The following is a 23,952-nucleotide window of genomic DNA, read 5'->3' on the forward strand; positions in this document are numbered from 1 at the left end:
TATTATTCTAAATATATTGTGTCCAGTACTCCCTCGCATATTATCATTGGACCAATAGAAACTCTCATCCAACTGTGACACATAACATCAATCTGTCACGAATTTCCTCACTTCTCTCAGGGTGCAAATAATCATCCCTCATAAACTGACTTATTAGCCAGCTTGCTATCTGGAAAACATTAAAAAGTATTAGTCAGTGACCCAGAGCCCAGGCTAGATAAATCAGTGTTTGGATTATCAGGAGAGCATTGGAATGCTTCTCTCCTGTAAGTGATCCCTGGCCCGAGAAAGTTGGAGCGCTACCTGCTCGACACTTAACAAATATTGAATATATGCCTAATTAAACATGAGAGGTACTAATTGGTGCTGACTGAGTGTGAAACATCATGAATGGTGTGGCTGGTCAAGCAGACTTTGTTTCTTTCTGCCAACATTTGGACATCAGTGTCTATTTAATAACAGAGGAAGGCACTTTTTAATAAGGAGGCAAAAACTGTATAGATTTTCAATTCTCACACTTCAGACCAACATTTTACTTTGACTAACCTTTTACAAATCAACACTAGATAACTTTATGTACCAGTTAAAAGGCTTACAAAAATGGCATTTTTTGGCATATTACAGCTTAAGCTCTGGACATGTCATGAGGGAGATTGTGCGCTGGACCTACGGAGCAGCCTGTACAGTTTGCCCTGAGTGTATCTTGAAGTCAGCCGGCTCCCTGCAGCTTCACTGATCACCTCTGTGGACAGATGGGCTAGACACTGAGTCAGTTTCACAAGGCCCACCAGCAGAGCTCCACCGCCCAGAAGTATACAGGGCCACAGCAGTGCAAACAGGACCATCTGCAAAGTGTACTTCCTGCGTAAGATGGCGTGGTTGGGGTACCTCGTCTGATCAGTTAAACATGCGGTGTTGTTCCCGAGCAGACTGTCCAGGCTGCCGTTCACTTTCTGGACTTGATCCTGAAGTGCTTTTCTGTCCATTTGGCATTTGGGCATGTAGAAACACTGAGAGAGAAAAAGATAAGATTCAAGTGTAATTTTTTATCAAGTGACCTACCCCTTACAGTTGGCAGGACTGATTGCAATCAGTGCGACGAGCTGCAAGGGTCTTTTTTTTTTGGTGTCTGTTAAAAAAAGCAAAGGGAATTTACAAGCCTCCGTTTTCTGCACCGGTGCCGAAAAATACTTCATAGCATCTCTCTGAATGGAGCAGAAGTGCAGTGTGAGAGCATCTCCTAATAATATCTACTGGCTTATTCACAAGGGCACAGGCATTAAAAGTGTTGCTGCTTTTCCATCCTGTCAGCTACTTCAGCCTTCATCGCTTTCTCACATGCATTCCCAGGTCCATGCTTAGATGGATAATAAAACACCTGAGAATTAAAATTAAGAATTACTAAACAAAGTAATCTTACATGCTGTGCTATATAGATATAAAGACCTAATATTCAGATTTAATGCTCCAGAGCTGATGTCCTCCTCCTGAGCAGTTCATGTAACAATTCCTAAAACCTGGAATTTTGTGTTTTAAATCCACACCTCGGTCGCGAGGAGAACAGAATCCTCATTTAAGTGGAGCACGGCCTCCTCGGTGGAGCCATTGAAGTAAACCGTCACCGTCGCCTTGAGGCACGGCACTGTGCTCACACCTCTGCAGTCCACCCACTCCTCCAGTATCTCACTCTTCTGCAGCACACAGCTGGCATTACCATCATCCCAGCCACTGGAAGACAACCAGCAGGGAAGCTTCAGAGAAGCCTTCAGACTTACATAATTCACATGCACACCTCAATGGCACTAATTAAAACAGCTGCATAAAGGATTGCTACTGCAATTTGTAGTAGCAAAATTAGTGTGGGATAGACTGACCCATCAACTTTTCCACAGGAGCAGGGTTCCTGCCCAAGTTTTTATAATTTCTTACTTCATCTATGTGGTTCAGTGCAGTTAGCCAATATTTAGCATGTTAACAGTTAAATTAAGATCCTGAACGTGGAAGCTTTAGACTTGCTCAGCATCGTCTGTCATTGGTCTGTCGGTCATTGTTCATTGTTGTGCTGAATTCTTCTGGGAACTCTCAGACAGGCAAGAAAAACTACTGGAATAAAAATCCCATGCAGGAATACAGAGCATAAGCATCATCAGTGATTCCTGTTATACCGGCTTTGTTATTCTGACAGGAGATTATGTGACACAACTGATGGTGAATGCCAATAAAACTTGTAAAAGCTATTGCAGGAGAATAGGGTGCAACAACAATCACATGTCATGTGTTTTTAAGTGCCTTTTATCAGTTTGTTGCGGAGAAATCTTTCAAAATGATTAAGAAAGCTCAGCAGAAGGAAAAATATACACCAGCTGTCACAGGGCAAGAGGCAGGTCACCACTCTATCTCAGGACTAACACGCAGAGAGACAGGCAACCATTCACACTCGCATTCACTCTTAACACACACGTCTTTGGACGCACAGACACGGGGAGAACAAGCCTTCAGTGAGGGGATGCATTTGTAACTGAGCCTGGAAACGAGACAACACTCCCCAGTGTACCTGTTAACAAAGGGTTTGATCATTGTGATGCCGACTACAAAGAACATGAGCACAGAGAAGGCCATCATGGTGCAGCCCAGCAGGATGGCGCGGTCCTCCCCGACGCTTGCACCTGGCACCTGTGTCCGAATCCCCTGTTCTCCGTGCCCGTCAGCTCCTCGGCTTCGATCGCGGTCCTGAGCCACCATAGTGTGGCAGAATTCCCCGGGCCTCACACACACAGACACACACACATACAGGGATTTAATTCAGAAGTGATTCAAACTTAAATGATTTCACGTTTGGTTAATTTTACACTCTTTAAAACAATAAATGACTTACATACAAAATGTATTTAAAGTAATGTAAGTGATAAAAATGAAATGAAATACAACAAAATGTAACCAATACTTCAAAAAAATGAGCCATGCTAGCAGCTCTGTAAGGCTGTGTTTGAAAATACGGGTGGTTTGAGCTAAACGCCACTTAGCATGGTAGCATGCCATTGTACCACTTGCTAATTAGCAATAAACAGGAAGCGCAGCAGAGGCTCATGGGAAGGTCATTAGTTTAGGAACTAGCTTATTTAGCTAGACATGAACACTGTAAGAGAAAAACACTGCCCATAAACAATAAATCAGTGATTAGAGGTCAAGCTGGAGGAATCATTTTAATTAGTCCTGTGTTAATAATGTGGGCCTTAGTATTTCCTTTAATCGGCAGTTTGTTAGCTGCACCTGTTCGCTGCTTGTTCATGCCTATCACACAGCAGCAAGCAATGCATCTAGCCATATAAACATAGGCTAGCCAGACTGCTGTGAGATGGAAAAACAACAGTATCTCAAATAACCACTCGTAAGCAGATGTAATGTAAGCCAAATGTAAGCAGAAGATCAGGACAGGTTGAATCTTGAAGCAGATTTGTTACAGCAACAGCAGAAGACAACACTGGGTGCTGCTCCTGTCATCTAAGAGCAGGAAACTGAGGCTACATTACAATGGGAAAACAGAAGACTGGGAAAATGTTGCCTGGTCTGATAAGACTTGATTTTTGCTGCAACATTTAGATGGTTGGATCAGAATTTGGTATAAATAACACAAAAGCATGGATCTAGCCTGCCTTGTATCAACAGTTCAGCTTCATGGGATATTTTGTTAACACAGTTTTGCTACTGACCACATCCATCCCTTTATGCCCACAGTGTCCCCGTCTTCTGATGGCTCCTTCTAGCAGGATAATGCACCGTGTCAGAAAACTCAAATCAGCTCAAACTGGTTTCTTGAACATTGCAGTGCACCTTTGGGATGCAGTGGAATGGGAGATTCTCATCATGGATGTGCAGCTGACAACCTGTGCGATGAACTAAAATCTCTGAGGAATGCTTCCTGCACCTTGTTGAATCTGTGCCATGAGCAATTAAAACGAAAGAAGACAAAAGTGGGGCTGATCTGGTACTAGCAACGTGTAGCAAGTGGCTGGTGAGTGTATACAGGTTATTTCTGATATATCATTCCCCTTCAAGCCATACATTTAGAAATACTCTGTGCTGTGCATGTGCTGTAATCTCACACATGCATATATGTTGAATCGTTTTTTCTAAAATCTTGACTAGTCCTTTGTTTACAACAGTGCATATCTGTTACAGACTGCTGCAGTTGTTTGTATATTTATACAATATTTCTTTTTAACCGACGCCATTAACAGACCAGCAGGATGTCATGAAACTTACTGGTTTTGTAACCTGTTGGAGGCAGGACAGGATACAAAATATAGGCTTTTTTTTAAAACTTTACAAACAGAAGATGTACATTTTCCAGGCTTATAGTAGTAATCCTATGCCCAATCAGTGGAATGCAGTATGAACTGACTGATGTCACCACAAACTGGTTTTTATACATACCCAGTGAGCACCTATAGCGTGTATAATGTGAAGCTCTGTTTAAATTCAGCCGTGCTTTTCCTTCATAATGAACCCAAAAGTGTTGCTGCCTGGCCCAGTCGATTGCCGGCTCTTACCGTGTCTGCCGCCTGCGAGCACCGTGCAGGTTAATGTTAATGGGGATGCCGGATGACCTCCGGGGAGAATCTGTGTTCAACCACATGCCCACTCCTATCTGAGCTACCTCCTGTACAGTATATCCACCTAACAAGCTCCTCTCTATCTGAAAGCCAAATGTCCTTCTGCCAGCAGCTGATCATTTCATATCTCCAACAGGCTCCGGGGCACTGCTGTGACTGGCTGAGTGGACTCGATATCAGTTTAGTCACCGGGGAACTTCCTGTTGTTTACCAAGGCTCAAAGGTGAGTGCAAAAACACCTTCCACCCTCATATGTGTTTCTATAGAAACCACCACAGGTAAGGCAGGTAGGATGCTAATGGCCTCTCAGCGGGCCTGTGACACTCAGCAGCAGCCGTTTGTCACGGAAAAGCTGAGCCGGATGAATCCCTCCTTGATTACCGTTTCCACAGAATGAAACACACGCAGTGACGCTACACTGGTGAGTACACATGCTCTATGAAATCATTTTTCATTAAAAAAATTACAGAAAGGTCAACACTATGGCCAACAAATGCACGCATACATATATAGTAGATTCCTACCCAAATACATGAGTCCTGCGACTTTTCATCACTGCAGGGGCCTGGTGAGCTCGAAACCTCTCAGATTGTCTGGACGTTATTTGGCATGAGCACATGATGCTGAGCGAGTTTATATCTGCTATTCAAACAATCAAATGTTTTGTATTATTCATGGGTTGCTGAAAAACATATGGCGGTATTAACTTGGTGACAGTTCTGTTTAATACAGCGAGCCCAAGGCTAGGAACACCACAGCAGCTTGAAAAAAGGAGCTACAGCTCAACACAACAGACAGCAGTGTCATACCTAATTTATTCAGTATTGAATACATTGCAGCGTTAAGCTGAATAGTTTCCTCCGTTGCCCGCTCTGCTGTTAAAGCTCCATAAGCTATAGTCCTTGTTTATCTGATGTATTTCATTACTTTTTGTTTTATCACTGTGTGATTTATTGTGTTTTTGAACAGCTAAATTTAGCCCCATGCTTGTAAAAAGCACAATTCCTATTTAAAGACCTGTGCAAAAGACTCAAACCACCTCTTATTTCTTTATATTGTGCTATAGAAATAGGAAACAGGTGCAGGGATTTATTGAAGCATGTGCAAACATGCATGGAAACACACAGTATGTGAGGCAAAAACAGAGTTTGTACAATTCTAACAAACATGAACGGCAATAATTGGTGTGACTTTATGTTGGCTGCCTCTTTTCTTCTGTTCTTTGTCAACACGATCCCACACTGCTTGTTGAGGTCCGAGCTCTGGGGAGGCCAATTCATGACTGGTAGTGTTTCACTGTGTGTTTATTGCATTGGCAGTGTGTTTGGGATCGTTGTCATGCTAAAACATTATCAGAAGCTTTCCAGATTGTACTACATGATGGATCCAAATTTGATGGTGCTTTTCTGTGTTCATCAATTTGGACAAGATCTCCAACACCACTGACCGAAATGGAGCCCAAAACCATGATAGAGCTTCCACCATGTTGTACACACTCTATGTTGTACCTCTTTCCTGACCTCTGTACATACTTGAACCAAGTATTTCATATTTGGATTCACCACTCCATCTGTTGTTTCTCATTTTTAGTTTAGTTATTGTAAAATCTGGCATTACATGATAACCTCAGCCTTTTGTCCCTGTTTCTCTTCCTTTGGCTTCTTCCTTTCATTGAGATCATTTCTCATTAGGCTTCAGTGAACAGTAGATGGATCAACTTAAGCACCAGATGCATCTGTCAGGTCCTGTGTCAAGTCTTTGCTGGATTTCTTCAGCAGTTTCCTAAAATCCTTAAGGACAAACTGCACACCATGCCGGGATATGCCGAGTTTTCAGCTAATAGCTCTTTGGGAATCACATTACTACGCCAAAACTACTATTTTATGTTATCATTGGCATTTTTCATAGATTTAACTACAGAAATTGAACAGAAGATGTGTTTTTGCAACAGGCTTCAAGTAACAAAGTGCCTTAAAGATACAATTTGTCCTATTCTCTGTTATGTGTAGGAGATTTTATTATGCTTGAATGATTCATGGGTCAGTGTTAAGTGGCTTAACAGAAAAAAAAAACAAAGCAAAGCAACAACAAAAAAAAGATTTACTATGAAAACGGTCAGTTCCAAGAAAAACTCTGAAACTCCTTCAGAAGGCCTGGAGAACTATTGCCCTGGCTCTTCTTTAGATGTTCTTCTTTAGTCTGCCTCCTTGGAAGAAAAGTATAAAGAAATGAGGAGTGTCTCAAGACTTTTGCATATTACTGTGTAACCAAAAGGGGCAGATAGGCCTTGCACATTTTTTCACAAGGTTGTGAGGTGCTTTTGATGAAACTGAAGCAAACAAGTTTAAATATGTATAAACCTCAGGGTACTTTACCTCACCGGGCAACCTGAGAACTTGCCTCGATCTCGCAGCGTGGTGCTACACCGAGGACTGGAGTCAAACAGAATTTCATCTTTAACATAAATGCCTAATGGAATTGGACTACTGCAATCATTTCATATTTGTTTGTATTGTTTCCATGTTTGCTGTGACGTGGTCCAGGCTTCGTTCGTCCTGAGCTTTTTCCGTAAGAAAAGCCTCCCATCGTCTTTGTTGTCCATCTCTAAGAAGTTTTGCTGTGACCTTGTAAAGCGCTGCAACAGATTCCTCTGATTATCTGGGCCGGCAGCTGTAATAGGATGCATGGTGTCTCTTGTTATCTGATTATGGCTCTGAAGAATGTTTCAGAGCAGCATGCGCAGATAGAGGTTGGCATGTAAAAAGAAGCAAGTCAGTGAGGACAATGGATAATCACCAAAAGAGGAATCTTACTTTTCTCACCATTGGACTGATATTCATGCTGAGTGGCATAGAGTACGGTAAGTTCATATCGAACTGGATATCATTTCAGGGTTGTTTTTGGCATATTAATGCACACGTCTCAACCCTTCTCTGTTGTTCCTCTGTGGTGGCCTCAGCTGTCATTCTTCCTACAATATGGAGGTATCTACAGATTTTGGAGGCTCCACCTTACTTCCTAGGTCTCGGTCTGTCTGCCTTCAGCTTGAGTGCACTGGTCACGGGCCCGCTATTTGGCATCTGGTCAGATCGAAGCAAAACTACAAAGTCCATTGTCCTTTTCTCAAATGTTTTCGAGATTGTTGGTAAGTAGTCAAGCCACGAGACATCACATGACTAATTTAGACTCTGCGTCACGCTTCTGTATGAAGAGACTCTGTGGGTCATCTTTTACGCATTTATTTTCACCTCATGCAACGCAGAGAATTCCTTATAGATGACCGAGCTTACAAAAAATCTGATATCAGGTCATTCCTTTCATCTGAATGCAATCTAAATTTCTCTTTGAACGTAGCCTCCGGGAGGAAGAAAGTCAAGTGAATAGTGAAAGAGGCGCAGAATTGATTTAAACCTGCTTTCTTTCTAATGGCCAGCAGAGGGTGGCTTCTGCAGTTGCAAAAAGAAGTCTGATTGTAGAAAAGTCAAAGAGGAAATCACCCTACTGGTCCCTTCCCAAAATATTGATTCTGTTCTGAGTCTCATTTAGAATAAAAGACACAGTTAAGCAGGAAGTGCTTGCTAAATTGTGTTTGGCCATTTCCTGCCATGTGATTGTCAGTCACACTTCATCACGTGTGGTTTCATAAAAAGAAAAAAAAAGGCTTTAGTTATGTAGACCTATACTGGCTGGCAACCCCATGGCAACCACCCGCTGGGTTGTGTTGGTCAGTGTTTGCTGGAGGTTACTAGGTGAAATCAGTCACAAAGAGGGTACTGTACCAACAACGTCCTTGTGATTGCTTTTGTTGATAGCAGATTGCTGCAGTTGCCCCATAGCTTGCTGTTGTAAAACTAAAATAAGACTTGAAACAGAGAAGGTTCACGTGTCTTCCATGCAAACTACTGGTGACAGCAGCAACTTGCTAGAGACCAAAGCAACTGCAAGAAGGTTCCTGGTAGCGCACGGTATACCTCCATACCGCTTTGTGACCAATTTCATGCTAGTGCGTGCCAACCTCTAGCAACCACTCTCCAAGCAGTTGTGGTTGGTGAGTGGTGAGAGGGCTATTAACAGTGGACCTTTAACCTCCTGCAGCCACTGGCTAATCTGTTAGTTGATGCACATGTTTCCATAGTGACCATAGTTACCAGATAGCCACTGACTAGTCTCTAGGCTTGTGTGAAGGTACAGGCTTCAAAATGAGAACTCTCTAGCTGCCTCTGCGATTCAAATTTTTATCTACAGGATGCACACAATGGATTATGGGAATTTCTAAAATAACTATTTATTTGTTCTTTAAGCAAAGCATTATAGGGATGATGTGAGTCATTGTTAAGAAATTTATGTTGTCAACCAAACAACAAAATCACCTGAATGCTATTAGACTAACAGTATATTCTAAATAGTAGCTAAATATTAGTAAATACTAGCTAAAACCTAGCTACTATCAGCTAAAATCAACTAACTAAAACAGCAGTACCACATGATCGTCTATTATTGTTAATGTGCACTTTACTAGATACAGTGTTTTTCTATTGTCACCGAATGTGTTGGAATCAATGACTGTAGACCTTTTTAGTAAAAGAAAAGTTTTTTTTTATACAGTCATTGGTTGGCGTGTTAGCATGCTAACATTAGCCAACTAGCCAAAGTATAGAATAGTATAGAAGTTAATGGAATTGTTACAGGGTGAAGCCAGTACTTTTTTGGAAACATTTAAACAAAGATCTTGCCTCAGATGAAGATGCATTTCACAACAATTTTTTATTTTTTTTTAATTTCTTCTCAGGTAACTTTATGTATTTCATTGGATACTCAAAGTGGCTTTTGTTATGCAGTCGGATTGTAGCAGGTGACAAATGCACACACATGCACGCATGCATTACGTAAAACGGTTAACACTCAATGCATGTAATATATCATAGTTTGATATGTTTGCCCTAAGGTGTCGGAGCAGGAGCTGGGTCCTCCATCTTTGGCTTTTTGACTCGGAGCACTCAGCCGGAGGAGCGAGCTGGAATATTTGCCGCCATCATGGCTGGTCGACAAGCCGGTCTTCTTGTTGGTCAGTTTCTACCCTTTCCACTTATCCACAGAGAAATAGGTGTTATTTCACCTCTCACCACCCCTTCTGCCCTGTGAGGAAATATCAGACAACGGGAAGGATTTCGTGATCCTTTTTTCCCCTTTTTTCTTTTTTGATGTTTCATTTAAACTGTGAGCAGAAAAAAACATTCAATAAAATCACTAAGGAGCAGGCTACTGTTTCCACACATCTTCCATTTATCTCATCTTTAAAGCACTTCCTCCTGTCTCTACAGGGCCGGCGTTCAACCTGTTCCTGCGGCTGTGTGATTTCAAACTGGGGCCCTTTGTTGTGAACAAGTATACGTCTCCTGGGGTAACAGCATCCAGATAATCAGTAATCTAAGGTTCTGTGAAAGGCTCATGAATACAGAAATAACCTTCAGAAATAGTCGCTCTACATTCTGTGCTCACATATATATTTTTCCTCCTTTGTTCTCCTGTGAGTAAGAGGAATACAAAACACCTGCAGCGGTACTCGGTCCCGTAACAACCTGTATCGATCTGTTTCTATCTAAGTGTGCCTCAATAAAACACCTGTAGCGTGGATGAAGCTTAAATGAGACTTAACAAAGCTCTTATATGCCTGCTTCCATTTTTTTCCGCATAATATGACCCAGAATCCCTCTCTAGAGTTCACTCTGCCAGGCAGCGCTTCCATAGCTGAACCACTTTATCTCTCCTGAAAGCTTCCAGGGATTCTGGTCCTGTGAAAATATCTTTTTTTGTGTGTTTAAACTGTAAGATCTTTGAAGACATGTGGGTTTTTCCTCCATGCTGTCAGATCTTCATGTGCCTGTTGTGGATGCTGCTCCAGTTTGTCGTCCTGGCTATGTACTGGGATGTACCACCCGTTAGCTGCGAGGGGGGAGCCACGATGATGGAGATGAAACAGGAGGAGGTAGAGGAGGAGGTGCCGCTGATGGGGTCTGACGAGGAGCCGGTGCACACCTACAGAGCCCTCAACTCCGACCAACTGGAGACCTCCACCTCGTCTGACATGCAACCCGTCCACAGAGCTTCGGACCCCTTCCGAAACTTCAGCGCCAGCAGAGGTGAGCCGGCAGGTTTGACTGCCTGTCTCGAGCAATTACAGTCAGCTTTCCTCTGCCCCATTTTGCAGCGTTCAGGTAGGAAGAGGTGTCACTGCCAATGCACATGTTTCATATCTGCTCTATTGATTTTGCTTGTATTTGCTCACTCAGTCTCGCACACACTTTCCATTCTCCAGGTCTCTCTGAGGAATTTTCTGCAGCATGTCAGATCAGATTCCCGGTGTATTGATTGGACTTGCGTGTACATGTCTGGTTTATGTCAGAGCATGTATATACATGATGTCAGGTGCACTATTGGATTAGTGTCATAGTACGTTTACATGGCGATTGCGATTGTTTGCCACTACTCAATATCCTTTCTGTACTTTCTTTGACTGTGTGTGTGTCTTGGGAGTGAGTGGGTTGAGTACTTACTCATTTGTCTTAACCATGTTGTGAGGACCTAAAGCTTTGATCGTAGATTTACGCACTCACATTCTGGGGATTTATTTTTCTTTTGGGGACGTCGTTAAATTTAAGCTGCAGACGTGTTTAAAGCTTACGGTCGAGGTGAGTGTTGGGGTCAGAGTTGTGTTTAAGACTGAAGTAACTCTCCAGGAAATGCGAGTCGGTGTTGTGTCCTCTAAAGACACAACTGCGAGTGCGTGTGTTTGTGTGTATGTGCTGTATTGATTCTCTCACTCTTTGAAGACGTGGTAGAGGGAAGGATGGAAGACTTCCTTTTTTATTGACTGACTTGCTGTGGTTGACTTGTGGATGAAATGGAGACAGAATTGGTAATGTGGCCAACATTCCTCTTATTGATTCCTTTTTGTACGAAGAGAAGCTACAACACCAGAAACGCAGCAGGAGCGGAGGATGTTTTCTCTGGCACATGCAGTAGGAGTGTCTGTTAGCCCTTACAGCGTGTCTGGTATTCGCTCTCTTTAATTATTGATCTTTTCTGACTTTTTGTGGAGAAGCTTTGAAAATCAGGGCAGATCTTTCACTTTCTTTCATCAAATCTTGATTTTTCTGGTAGGTGTCGTGGAAAGAAAAAAGTACATAACAGCACCAGTAAAATCTCTGTGAATCTTTGCTTTTGGAACAAGGAAAACTACACAACTGCCTTTTTTAGTCCATGTACTTGTATTGTATCTGAACTGGATCAGATTTTACACATGCTTACACGGCACTGCAGGTTTGTAGCCTGCTCTGTTTCACGCTCTAGTTCTTCTCCCTTGAAAAGACTGAAACATTCAAAGATGTATTATCTGAAATATACTTAAGAGATATTTTGTAATCAAGAGTTAGATTCCACTTTCATACTGAGCAAAAAGTCCAGATGCAGGAGTGAATGCCTTCATTTGTTTAACATGTATAAAAATATAGAAATAAAAGAAATGCAGGTTTTACTCTGTGCTAGATCCTCTGCTAGTAAATGTCTTCCTGGATAACTAACAACAATGATATCAATGAAGTCAATATGTGGTTTAAAACAGTTCTAGGCTATATAGCTTCTTAGTTTTTCCAGTTAGATCAAGAAAGTATGATTAGTTTTAGGGTTGAATTTTGGGTTGATATTTTCAGGTTGTACCCCTCCTCTCACGAGTGATGAAATGTTTAGAAGTAATGGTAAGCTAATTTTAATGCCATGCTAGCTAGTCTCTTTCCTAAGCTAAGCTATACAATGAATAAAACGGTGGAACTTGCTGTTTTGCTTTGTCTACTTGTGGCGTCACCAGAAAACCATCTTTAGGTCAAAGCATTTTCCTCATAGATCTTTTTATTACTTATTTTCTGTGCAGCATCAAATGTAAAATGTATCGGCTGAGCAAGAGCATGTCTTTAAGGTCCAAAGGAAAAGCATCAAAGTGGCCACCTGGATTTTTAAAAAAAGTATAAATAAATCTTGGGCTAATTTGGATTGGCCGCTGAGCTGCTTTTATCCATAGATGGGATAAAAACTAGTTTCCGAGTCGTTTGCCGTTTGAATTGATGCTTTGATGTTTTTGCTGTCACCATTTTTTTTTGGGGGGGGGGTGTTTGAAGACAGAGTTGATGTTTGGATGAAGAATCAGGTTTTCAGCTCACTCTAGCAGGTTTGGTTACCAGTCTGCTTCCATAAACTTCATAGGATCAATGAACAGACAAACAAATCAGCTAATTAGTGTTAAATTAAGTTAGTGAAATAATTTCCCCCAGGGATCAATAAAGTATTCTGATTCTGATTCTGATTCTGATTAACAAAGATAATAATCAAATATTAGACTTTTACTCACCAAACCAGAAACACAAACTTCTGGGAGAGTTCGTACCACGCAGAAACACATCATATTAGCCAATTAAAATTGTCATAAAAGGCACCAACAGCACAAGCATGGAGGTAAGATCCAGCTCAGTGGCTTGAATTAGCAGAGGTGATACCTAGAAGACCCAAACTGCTTACAGTTGCTTGTGTCTGGATGCCTGTTGGTCAAATTGGCCGCGCCCCCAGCTTCTAGTATCCAGAGTCCTTAAAAAACCCCTCTCTGCTCAGAGATTTTGTAATAAGTGAAAAAATGCACAAACTATTTTTTGTTCTTTAACGATGCTTTCTACTGTCTGGATATTTTAACATTAGGATTGACCTTCTTTTAGAGCAAGGCAATTTTCAGCTCCAGTGGTTGCCCTTTGCTTTAATACCAAAGACCTGGCAACCCTAGCAACCACTTTGTAACTTTTTTTGTCCATTATTAAGCATTTTTGATTCTAATAATCAGTCTGTAGATTCAGACTTTGGAATAAAAGCTGGGAAATCTTGGGGAAAAAAATCTGTCTCAGAACTTTCTGAGGTACAATAAATCATTTTAAAGCCACATCAGGTATTTACCTGCACACATACACATCCAGTGACATAAAATAATCAAACCATGTCAATAGCAGTGCAAACGCTGAACACAGAGAACTGAACTGTAGTGGATCACACAGTGTAATATCAAGCCGATTCTCCAGCCATCTGGCATCCAAATTTAGCAGCAAGCCCAGCTCGTTTTCCTCCTCTCCAAGCCCATAAGGAGGAATTTGTTCCAGGAAAAGCTGGTATCAAAATTTGGAATTTATTGAAAGCTTCCCCCCCCTTTTTTCCTGTGTAATCATGTTTTGGATATAAGATAAATATCAGAATCCATACTTCTCTCCATCAAAAGAAATAGATATAGAGCGTCTTGGACGACATGATCAACACGACCAGGCGGCCAGGATTTGTCACGCCTCCTATCTTACAACCGCTTTGAGATCGTCCAACTTTTCTTTTCTCTTAAAACTTCTTGATCTCGAATTAACTTGCCAGTTGAAACTTTCGATTTGAAGCTAGCAGTTGAAGATTTTTGGGGATTTTTCTCCCTGACTTCCCTATTTTATTTCTTCTGGTATCTCTCTCTCTGTCCTTCTCTGCACAGAGTTCCTGAGAGAAGAGGTAGTTGTTGTCCTCACGGCTCAGTTCATCACTCTCTTCAATCAGACGGCGCTGGAGGTGAGAGCAGCGACCATCGAGATCCATCAGGCAGCGATTCCAAACATTTCACACTATGTCACACTGTTTATCATCCAGAGTGAATAACACTGAGTCTTCTAAGACCTAAACTTTTGGGAAAATAATCAGTTAAATGCTGAAGCACATAATCAGCCTCTGTGTAAAGATCCATTCTCACCTCTTATTAAACTGACCTAACTGGATACTCTGGTTACCTTTCTTTACCTCTGAATGGACCGCTTTGCCTAAATGACTGGTGTCTTTCTAAAAATTCACAGACCATGGTGACCCCTCTTACGCAGCGCCACTTCAACTTTGGCGAGCTGGGCAACAGCCTCATGTACAGCCTGTGCGGGGTGGAGGTCATCCTGGGCTTCTTCTTTGTACGCTGGCTGAGCAGGAAGGTGGCGGACCGCGCCGTGCTGGCAGCGGGCCTGGTCATCTGCTGCACCGCCTGTATCTGGTGCCTCATCTTCCTCTGCAACCCCCGAGGTGCTAACCTGCCTGTGAAAAACCACACCCACAGACACACACACACAAATGCAGGCACACACAGACACAAAAATGCCTCTTTTTCTGAGCCAAATCCTTTCTGTTCCACCAGTGTCGGTGTGTAGAGCACAGCAGAGCCATATTGGGTTACACACTGGCTGAACTGAGTGTGCTCTGTAAATGATATCATTCAGCAGGATACCATAGAGGCAAACCGGATCCTGTATGTTAATGTTGGCCTGCGTCTGTTGCAGCTCGTCACGTTTATCGCTCTGATTACAAGTGACAGGTGCTGGAGCTGGGTAGTGCCTGAGTACATATAAAAGGATTAGAGTAATCAAATTTAGCAAAAATGCTATTTGTTAAAGCGTGGCTGTCATTTGTTTGCCATTTGTTAACCGTTGTGGTTAAAGCAACCGAACAAAGACATAAAACCCGAAAGAAAGACACCTAAAGAAAAACTATTTTATCCTTTGGGGCCACCGAGAGGCATGTTTGATTGGTGAAACTGTAATTTGATCGTAAAATGATAGACTTTCAGCTCATGCAAGAACTTCCAACAATTAGAGTCGGCACAAATTCATACAGGCATGTGCATGATGCAAAGCAGCAGAGAACAAAAATCAAGTGGTTGCCAGCTTGGCAGGGGTTTCGTTTTTCGGATTGAGCCGTCTCTGGTGTTGCCAGCCCATTTGTGGGAGAAACTTAAAAACTGACGGACGGACGAGCTGGGCAACCGAAGCATGATCTGCCACACTCTTTGAATGATCATGACTCCACATGAGAAATAAGAAGCTTCAGAACTGTCATATTTATTGGCCACTAGGTCTATCAAATATAGGTATGCGAGGGTTTATGTTGGATTGCGCTAAAGGTAATTGCTGAATTATGTATTCCATTTACTCTGTGATAAACTACTTTAATTTAGCGATCCTGTGATATCATCTTCCCACCCCTGCCAGGTGGTTATGGATGGGAGCTGTCGGCCTTCATCATCGGAGTGTTTCTGCAGCTGCTGGGGCTTCCCTTTGTGGCCGTGTCTCAGGTGTCTCTCTTCTCCAAAGTCACTGCTGAGAAAACACAAGGTTGGCTCATATTACCTTGGCACCGTGTGCTGGCTCAACACATTAAAACAACAGATTGTTGCTCAGCGCATGTGATGCATAGAAAAAAAAATTACACGTAGCGAACTTTAAAGCCATATTGTTATGTTTATATCTGAAATAAATAACCTAATATTTTGTGATACCTCACCAAAAGGATTCAGCCAAGGTGTCAGACGCTCAGTTGGGGGCCTGGCCACAATCTTGGGTCCCTTGTGGGCTGGAGGATTGACTAATAATTTGTACATAATGTTGGGCATGATGCTGGCACTACTTCTTATGATCACAGTAAGTAGAACAAGGCGCTCAGTAATAGTGTAGTGTTACACAGACTGGCTATGTGGCTGTGTTCTGTCAGGTGTTTAGCTTAGCTTGGCTTAGCATGTAATCTATTATGTGGTACTAACACATATCTACTATCACTGATAAACCAACGGGATAAGACATGCCATATACAGTTATTTAACCGATACAAAAGAGAAACTGGAAAGTTTTGTGTTGTTCAAATTTTTATTCTTTATAGAGTGCTAAGCTAAGCTATAGCTTGTAGCGTTTACGTCATAGATCCAGACCTGAAATTCCTCCAGAAGTAGTGATGTAGCTGCTGCAGGACAGCGATTTAACTGCAAAATGACATAAGCGTTCAGCAAGCTTGCTTAAATAGAGAATTAATTTTGTTTTGCAATCACTTGAGTCAAGTCCCCTGTTGCAAGGAGACCTATTGCAGACAGGTTGCACTCTTTGGTGCAGAATAATTGATTGATTGCAGTGAGCTGGCAACCTCTACAAGGTATCTGAGAGTGATTGCAGTCAGTCTGAGGGGGACCATGATCATCCACCTGTGCAGTTGCCTTAGTATTAAAAGTGCGCGCCACAAACTTTTCTGTTCAGCTCAATTCTTTTTATATAGCACCAAATCACAACAACAGTTGCCTCCATGCACTTTTTATCCGGTTGTTCAGTCTGACGTCACTAGCCGTGTCTGGGTCTAAACTCCGCTGCAGGTCCATATATCAAACATCACTATGGCATTACTGAGAGTTGAAAAACTGTCTAAAGTCTTTCATCTTTAATAAAATGATCAGCGTTCTGCTCTACCAGGTGTAACAATTGAGTTTAACATCCAGGCATCCATGAAAACGGAATTTATGACATTTAACGGAGTTAGAAGTTAGCAGGGAGTTAGCTCGCTAGCTTCTATCTAAATACAATATAGCATGTCCTGACTGCAGGGTTTTGGAAAGAAATTAAAACGTACAGCTCTGTTATCACTTCCAGCATAAATGAAGACAGAAAACTAAACAGCAGTGACGTTTGTAGGGTTACTGAAGTTGGGCTAGCTGGTATATAATGATGTGCTACGTGACCGCTAGCGACACAGCTATGTTAGCATAATATAAACAAGCTAACTTTTTTTTCCACTCGATAAAAGTTAACGTGAGTGTTCTCGGTGGTCAGGAACAAATGTAATCGCATGGCAGGATGCTGTAAAAGGACCAAACTTCAGCCAGGAGAACAACTGAGATAATCCATCCACAATACGAGGTTAGTCATTCATATACTGCTGCATGGGCTGGGCTGTAGTTACATCCTAAGGTTTTAAAAACTGAGCTTAAATAAATGATTAGCGGTAATAAAAGCCGAGGGAGGTCAGCAGTGATCACTGACTGTTTTAGGAGGTTTTTGAGATCAAATAGAAGAAAATACATAACATTAAACATGTTAACAACACAAAAGCCATATTAAACCAGACTACTTTAGGCCCGGAAGTAGGATTCGTCGTGTCATCACTGAACAACCAGATTGTAAGGTTAAGACCTATGTCTGTGAAGGTTCTCAGTCATCCAGGTCATCATAGTCTAAGGAGGTTTAAAAGAAAAGCGTCTGGACTTCTTTAGGTTTCTTGAAGACGTTTCATCTCTCCTCTGAGAAGCTTCTTCAGTTCTAAGAGCAATTGGTGGACAGTCCCAGATTTTAAGCCCTAAGTAAAGGTCCTAAAATAATACATAGAATACAGAAAAAAAAAATCCAACAATCAGATGACCCCTTATGAGCAAGTGCTTTGGTCACAGTGGGAAGGAAAAATTCCCTTTTAACAGGAAGAAACCTCCGGCAGAAACGGGCTTAGTGAAGGGTGGCCATCTGCCACGACCGATTGAGGGTGAGAGGGGAGAAAGACAAAACACAACAAACAACATCAGTGCATAAACCCTGCAATCACCAATTTTTCCTAGTTGCAAGAAGGTTGTTGCTCAATTTTTGCTATAGTGCGACTGAACCAAAAATGTTCCTTTTAGTTTTCCCTAGATTATATATATACTCCATAATCTGTTAAAAGCTCAAAATACGGTTTAAAACGCCTTTCTCCCCTTTAAACTTATATTTAATACAGCCATCTGTGCTTTGGATTATCCCATAGTTCATTTCGTGATTGTCTGGGTAGTGTGTCTCTCTAATATAGTCTTGGTCATTAGGCAGACTGACTGTGTATGGCTTTAAGAAAATCGCCTTCTGCTAAAGGATAGCTTACTTTAGCTTCACATAGCGTTGAGACTGAAAACAGACGCTACAAACTAGCAGGTGGGAAAGCTCACTGGAATATAACATGTTACATTCTACTGTTGTTTTTAAAAAAAAAAAAGTAATTTGGTGATAAAATTCCAAATAGTTCTTTTGAATTTATGTTTATTCTGCATGCTAAACTAAGTTAAGCTGTGTGGTTAGCTGTAGCTTCACATTTAGCATAGACACGAGTGTGGCTTCAGACTGATCATTTAACGCTTACAAAATCTTTAATGGTTATTTTAATTTTAATGTCAGCAGAGAGAAAGAGCTCCGTTTTCTGTCCTTCATCTACCTTCCCTGTTTGAAACTAGCCGAAGCTACTGCTTAAAAAAATTTTTTTTTCACCAATCCAGTGTGAAAAACAGTAGCCACAGGCTGTTCTAGCCAGTAAAATCTTTAACTCAGCATGTCTTTGATAGCCTCTACTTATTACTTGCTTCTCTCTATTCTCCAAAGCCATATCACACTGTACATTTTCACAGGTTATGACAGCGCTGTCCTACGACCGCCTGACTGAGCCGCGAGCGGTGCAGAGTGCACAGAGCTCTGACAGCGGAGGATAGAGCTGCAGTCCTTGTGAAGAGCAGGAGAGGCTAAAGACGGACAGAGGGAGCGCCCTTCACCTCTGAGAGAATCAATACAGGTTTACTGCAGAGGGAATTGTATGAATGTGGAATAAAAAATGTTAAAAACACATGCTGGACCTCAGAAGCTGCTGTAAAGGTGATCAATCACACTCTTTCACGGTTAAATAACACTGTTCGTTTCTAAGCTGTGCTATCAGATTCAATTATAATTGACCTTAGGTGCATATTTACTATCAGACTGTTAATTATATTTTACACAAGGGGGCACCATTGCTCTCATATTGAATATTCAGAGGCATAAATGAAGATGAAAGCCATTATTTTTAAACCAAACTATTTTTATTCCCCCGGTGTTTGTTGGAAAAAAATAAATAAATGAGAGAAAGAAGCAGGTTTTTCCGAGTGACCTTTGTAGCAAAGCTTTGTTTCTTGTCTTTCTTCCTTTGGAAAAAAAAAAGAGAGAGACGGAGAACAGATGACACAATGAGTCCAGAAGTGGAGTTGTCAACATCTGAGAAGCTCCATGTCAGTGCTGCTGATAGAAGAAGGTCAGACAGAGTGAAGATTTTCAGATTTGTTGTTTTGTTCCCTTCTAATGCTGGAATAAACTAGGTACTTGAATGTAACACAAACAAAAATGCAAAGCTTTGAATGAAAGTAAACCAAGCTTGTTTTGATCTGATCCTCTACGCCGGCTTGGCATTCGAGGAGCTCTGAATTAAAACCAAATTTAAAAAGGACTTACTTAATTAGTCGGCTCTATCTTCTTACTAAGGGGGGATTTAAAGTTTAATTGCCTGTGTTCATAATTCAAAACATGACTAGGTGTGAGTAGTGTACAGTCAGCTGTTCTTGCCTATAGCCTCCTCTAGGATGTGCTGCGTGCTACATATCTGCACTACGAGACGAGAATGCAACATCAAGGCATTGTAGATTCCCTTTGTAGCAATGAACATGGGTTTGGCCAATCTCTCTGTTTTTGCATAATTGCAGATAAGGCTCAGTAACCTTTCCAGTTTTCTTCACTCAGCATGTGATGTTTGGTTTTTCTAGAGGCTTTCTGCCTGAAATGGAAATTCTAATCTCTGGGACTCAAGGACATAATATATATAAGTACTTTCATGGCCTGATCAGCGCATTCAGGTACTTGACATTTTAAGGGAGATAAGAGGGAGCGTAGAATCAGGTCAATCCTGAATTTACTCTCTTTTTTTCCAGCATGATTCCTGCTATCCTGTGGGTTGAAAGAAATTCCTATACTGCAACATAAATATAAACAAAAGACATTTAAATCTGTTAAATATCTGCGGTTTAATAAACTTAAATTAGTCGAATGTGCTCTTGCTAATTTCAGAAGTCTAAGCTAGCTTAGTGTGGTCTTACCACCTTTGTAACAGGTAAACATTTCCATGGTGGCGTCATCGCATCACCAGGCGACAAGTTCTTTTGTCTTTCTGGGGCAACAAGCAGGAGAAACATTGACATCTTTTTTATTTAAGTGCTTTTTTTTCCAGCATCTGTGCCTTTATGTGATAGCATCAGAGCTGAGCTGACCAATAACAAGCAATACAGACATGCATCCACTCAACCCAAGGACATGTGAATAATGAACAGTCCTGCTTTTAAGACCGTCTGGACCGGCGCAGTCACCTATCTTCCACCTCAGCCTCTGCGGCAGCGTATAGAGGCAGAAGCACACAAAGGACATAAATAGAAAAGTCAGAGGCCTTGGGCTTTTATGTTAAATATACCAAAGGTGGGCACAGACGCACAAGTTCTCAAAATTTAACAGCTTCCACGGAACAACTGTTTGATGCGGGAGCAAACAATTATTTTTGTGAACTATGGATGAGAGTTTGTTGCTATGGAGATGGGATTTTTTTTTTTTTTTGTGAGTGGGATAGAAAGAGGCCAAAAGATGAAGTAATGTTGTGTAATTGGAGAGCGGAAACCCTGGCTATTCTGGTTGTGGAACAGATGAAGGTGCCGTGGAGCTTTAGTGGATGCATCTGCATGTTGTAGTACCACATAACTATAAATGACTCAGTCTGCTTTCTGTGTACAAACTGTTTTCATGCCATGTCGAGGAACAATCAGTCTGCTGTGTGCGGTTATTTTAGCTATCGTGTAAAAATATCTTGCTGGATGTAGCCATTACTCCGGGTTTTTATGTTACTGCTGCTCTGTGGTGAACCGAGCTGTGAACAGTGAAGTAACTACAGTTTAATGTGTTACACTCAGTCTGAACCAATCGTGCCAGGTCTTTGTGGTTTTACTGTCATGACATTTTTCTCATGAATAAAAAGCTAAAAGAAAGTTTTTAATATACACCAGATCTCAATGAGGAAAAAAAATATGTTGGATATCTGGACTGATACGGACTGGATAATGTGTTAGGAGTGACAGGACTCCTACAGAGGGCTGAATTCAAAGATCCCTGAAAATCAAAGTGGAAAAACAATGCGGCAGGCTTGTCCATTTGACAGAAAATTAATTTGCAGCAACTTGAAATGGTACTTGGTAGTTTGTATGGTCCCTGCATACTTGTATGCATGGCTGATAGCGTCGGGGATGCTCTTAATGAGACAACAGATGGTGTCCTCGGGGATCTCCTCCCAGATCTGGACCAGGGCATCAATGAGCTCCTGGGCTGTCTGAGGAGCAACTTTGTGGTGTCGGACCAAAACAAAACGTCCCGGAGGTGTTTTGGTGGATTTAGGTAAGGCGAGTGTGGGGTCCAGGAACTGCCGCATACTCTCCCCACATGAGGCCGGGAATTGTCATGCACTAGGACCCACTGCACCAGCGTAGGGTCTGACAACAAGCACAAGGATTTCATCCAGATACCTAATGGCAGTCAGGGTGCTGTTGCCTAGTCTATAGAGGGCAGTGCAGCACTCCATGGATAAGCATCCACAGACCATCACCAACCCACCACCAAACTCTCATCTGTGAAAAGTACAGGTCACCAGTGATTGACCTGCCAATTCTGCAGGGAGCACAGGTCCACCAGAGGACTTCGGGGTCTCATGCCACCCTCGTGAAGCCCATTTTTCATATTGTTTGGTCAGACACATTCACACCATTGGCCTGATGGAGGTCATTCTGTAGGGCTCTACTTCTGGCAGTGCTCATCCTGTCCATCCTTGGACAAAGGAACAGATACTGATCCTGCTGTTGGATTACGGACCTTCTACGGCCCTGTCCAGCTCTCCTAGAGTAACTGCCTGTCCCCTTGAATCGCTTCCATGATCTTGAGACTGTGCTGGGAGACTCAGCAAACCTTCTGCCAATGTCACATATTGATGTGCCACCCTGGAGATGGTGGACTACCTGTGCAACCTCTGTAGGGTCCAGGTATCGCCTCGTGCTACCAGCAATGACACTGATCTTAGCCAAATGCTAAAATAATGTAAATCCAGTCAGATAAAATGTCCGTGGCCTCCAGCTGTAAAAACATTCCTGCTTTGTGGATTGTCTCATTGTTACCCCTCTAGTGCAACAGTTGTTAATTTCATTAATACCAAAGTAGCTAAAACTGATTAACAATCCCCTCTGCTACTTAACTGACCCCATCAATAACCCACAGGTTAAAGTGACTTGATAATGTGTAGCATAATGACATCACCCTTTGGTTTTGAAGGCTGGTGGGGAGCAGCGGGTCTGACTGTGTAACCACACACTCATTGGATAACGACGGTTTCATATCACTGATAAGGTTCCAGTTTGAAACATTGTGCGACCACAAGTAACAAAATAGATTTAATTTTATAATTCAATATAATTCATATTGAGTTAGTGAGACCATAACTCAGCAGGAAAGTGTTTACAGAGGTCAGAGCAGAAAGCCATTTCACATGTAGCTGTTTTCCAGTTGTACATAGTGCAACTCGGCGTGCTTTGACTCAACTCTACTGGGTTTCTCTCTTTTTCCATTACAGTTGAGTGCCACCTAATGTGCATCAGGTTGCTATAACAACGCGGCCGAAAACCCTGTGAGGTCATATCTATGTGACACGAACACAACACTAAAACGGAGGATGTCGAGGCGATGGTATATCTAAGTATGGCTTTTTGTCAGGCTCTGAGACCAGGGTGCTGATTTTTGTGTTGCCATTGTCTCGTTGCCATTTCACTCATTGAGTGACGGCAGTGACTTGCCAGTCGGTGGCATGCTGTCTGTTGGTGTCATACCGGCTGAGCTGTTACTAAAAATTTTAGTGGTGCAGGTACTACCACCTAATCAAAAACCCTACAAACTTAGTCGGATCGAGCCGAATAAGTACTGGTGGAAAGGGGCTAATAGGCTAACCACAGCTATCGCCATCTGGTGGCCTTGAGATAGAAAGCAGATTTAAGTCACTTCAGAATTGGCTTCATATTTTCAGCGCAGAAGCTAAATCCATCTTTTTTCATCGTCCATGCTCCAAAACTAACTTCACAGCAGAAATAAACAGGTTTTTAATTTTTCTATAGCTTACTTATTTACTTACTGCAATAACCTGTTTGTGATGTTGGTTCTTTCTGTACTAGTTTGTAAAGATATCCTCCTGGGAATAATATTCACTGCTGTGTGGTAATGTTTTATTTTCACATTACTTCAGCAGGTATCTGTATATGATGCACACACGGAGTCTATGGAACAAACTTGGTAACTATCCTTACTGGAGTTCGATGTTAGCTTAGCATACTTGGTTACTTCTGATAGCATGGATGATCAAGCTAGAGTCTGGGGGTTTAAGGATGTCTATATTTAATATACAGTCTGTGGATTTCATGGATTGAAAAGTGCCAGCTTCGGGCAGTATAGTAATGTGAAACCACAGAGTGAAGACAGAATATGTAATTACATGCATTACATGAACTGTATCTTCTATCACCTTTCTAATGCACACATTTCCATATGCAAGAATGTAAATTTTGTGGTGTTTTTGTATTATAATTTATTTGGTTTGGGGT

The 23,952-nt window shown here is 41.8% G+C and overlaps 2 protein-coding genes across 8 annotated transcripts; one reads left to right on the forward strand and one right to left on the reverse strand.

Moving 5' to 3' along the window:
* Window positions 1-451: 451 nt before the first annotated feature.
* On the reverse strand, window positions 452-5,164 carry kcnmb3 (potassium calcium-activated channel subfamily M regulatory beta subunit 3). 3 transcript variants are annotated; one of them, XM_076877220.1, is made up of 4 exons: window positions 4,551-5,164; window positions 2,555-2,764; window positions 1,545-1,728; window positions 452-1,010 (listed from the first exon to the last, which is right to left on the reverse strand). In XM_076877220.1, exons 1-4 carry the CDS (start codon window positions 4,634-4,636, stop codon window positions 642-644), a joined length of 849 nt encoding a protein of 282 aa, XP_076733335.1. In that variant the 5' UTR covers window positions 4,637-5,164; the 3' UTR covers window positions 452-641. The 3 variants fall into 3 exon arrangements, with proteins under 3 accessions (XP_076733335.1, XP_076733336.1, XP_004570541.2); XM_076877221.1 differs by lacking the exon at window positions 4,551-5,164 and adding an exon at window positions 3,711-3,860; XM_004570484.2 differs by lacking the exon at window positions 4,551-5,164 and adding an exon at window positions 2,876-3,284.
* mfsd8l2 (major facilitator superfamily domain containing 8-like 2) lies at window positions 3,876-19,727 on the forward strand. 5 transcript variants are annotated; one of them, XR_013094385.1, is made up of 14 exons: window positions 3,876-4,012; window positions 4,750-4,836; window positions 7,157-7,473; window positions 7,573-7,758; window positions 9,403-9,465; window positions 9,559-9,678; window positions 9,935-10,014; window positions 10,483-10,753; window positions 14,173-14,246; window positions 14,525-14,738; window positions 15,701-15,823; window positions 15,999-16,129; window positions 18,889-19,129; window positions 19,452-19,727. XR_013094385.1 is itself a non-coding variant. In XM_014411789.2 (13 exons), exons 3-13 carry the CDS (start codon window positions 7,398-7,400, stop codon window positions 18,967-18,969), a joined length of 1,419 nt encoding a protein of 472 aa, XP_014267275.2. In that variant the 5' UTR covers window positions 3,876-4,012; window positions 4,750-4,836; window positions 7,157-7,397; the 3' UTR covers window positions 18,970-19,425. The 5 variants fall into 5 exon arrangements, 4 of the variants coding, with proteins under 4 accessions (XP_014267275.2, XP_076733331.1, XP_076733334.1 ...); XM_014411789.2 differs by lacking the exon at window positions 19,452-19,727 and having other exon boundaries at window positions 18,889-19,425; XM_076877216.1 differs by lacking the exons at window positions 15,999-16,129; window positions 19,452-19,727 and having other exon boundaries at window positions 15,701-15,783; window positions 18,889-19,426.
* Window positions 19,728-23,952: the final 4,225 nt, after the last annotated feature.

This window comes from Maylandia zebra, linkage group LG18 (assembly GCF_041146795.1).
Source record: "Maylandia zebra isolate NMK-2024a linkage group LG18, Mzebra_GT3a, whole genome shotgun sequence".
NCBI lineage: Eukaryota > Metazoa > Chordata > Actinopteri > Cichliformes > Cichlidae > Maylandia > Maylandia zebra.

Bases quoted from the DNA above. Each gene is read 5' to 3' on its own strand.
- mfsd8l2 (XM_014411789.2), top strand. From the start codon at position 7,398: ATGGATAATCACCAAAAGAGGAATCTTACTTTTCTCACCATTGGACTG. The intron at 7,759-9,402 runs GTAAGTAGTCAA...ATTTCTTCTCAG, and splicing joins AAATGTTTTCGAGATTGTTG to GTAACTTTATGTATTTCATT. The intron at 10,015-10,482 runs GTAACAGCATCC...CCATGCTGTCAG, and splicing joins ACAAGTATACGTCTCCTGGG to ATCTTCATGTGCCTGTTGTG.
- kcnmb3 (XM_004570484.2), bottom strand. From the start codon at position 3,039: ATGGCATGCTACCATGCTAAGTGGCGTTTAGCTCAAACCACCCGTATT. The intron at 2,765-2,875 runs GTAAGTCATTTA...TGTGTGTGTGAG, and splicing joins ACTTTAAATACATTTTGTAT to GCCCGGGGAATTCTGCCACA. The intron at 1,729-2,554 runs GTACACTGGGGA...GTTGTCTTCCAG, and splicing joins ATCAAACCCTTTGTTAACAG to TGGCTGGGATGATGGTAATG.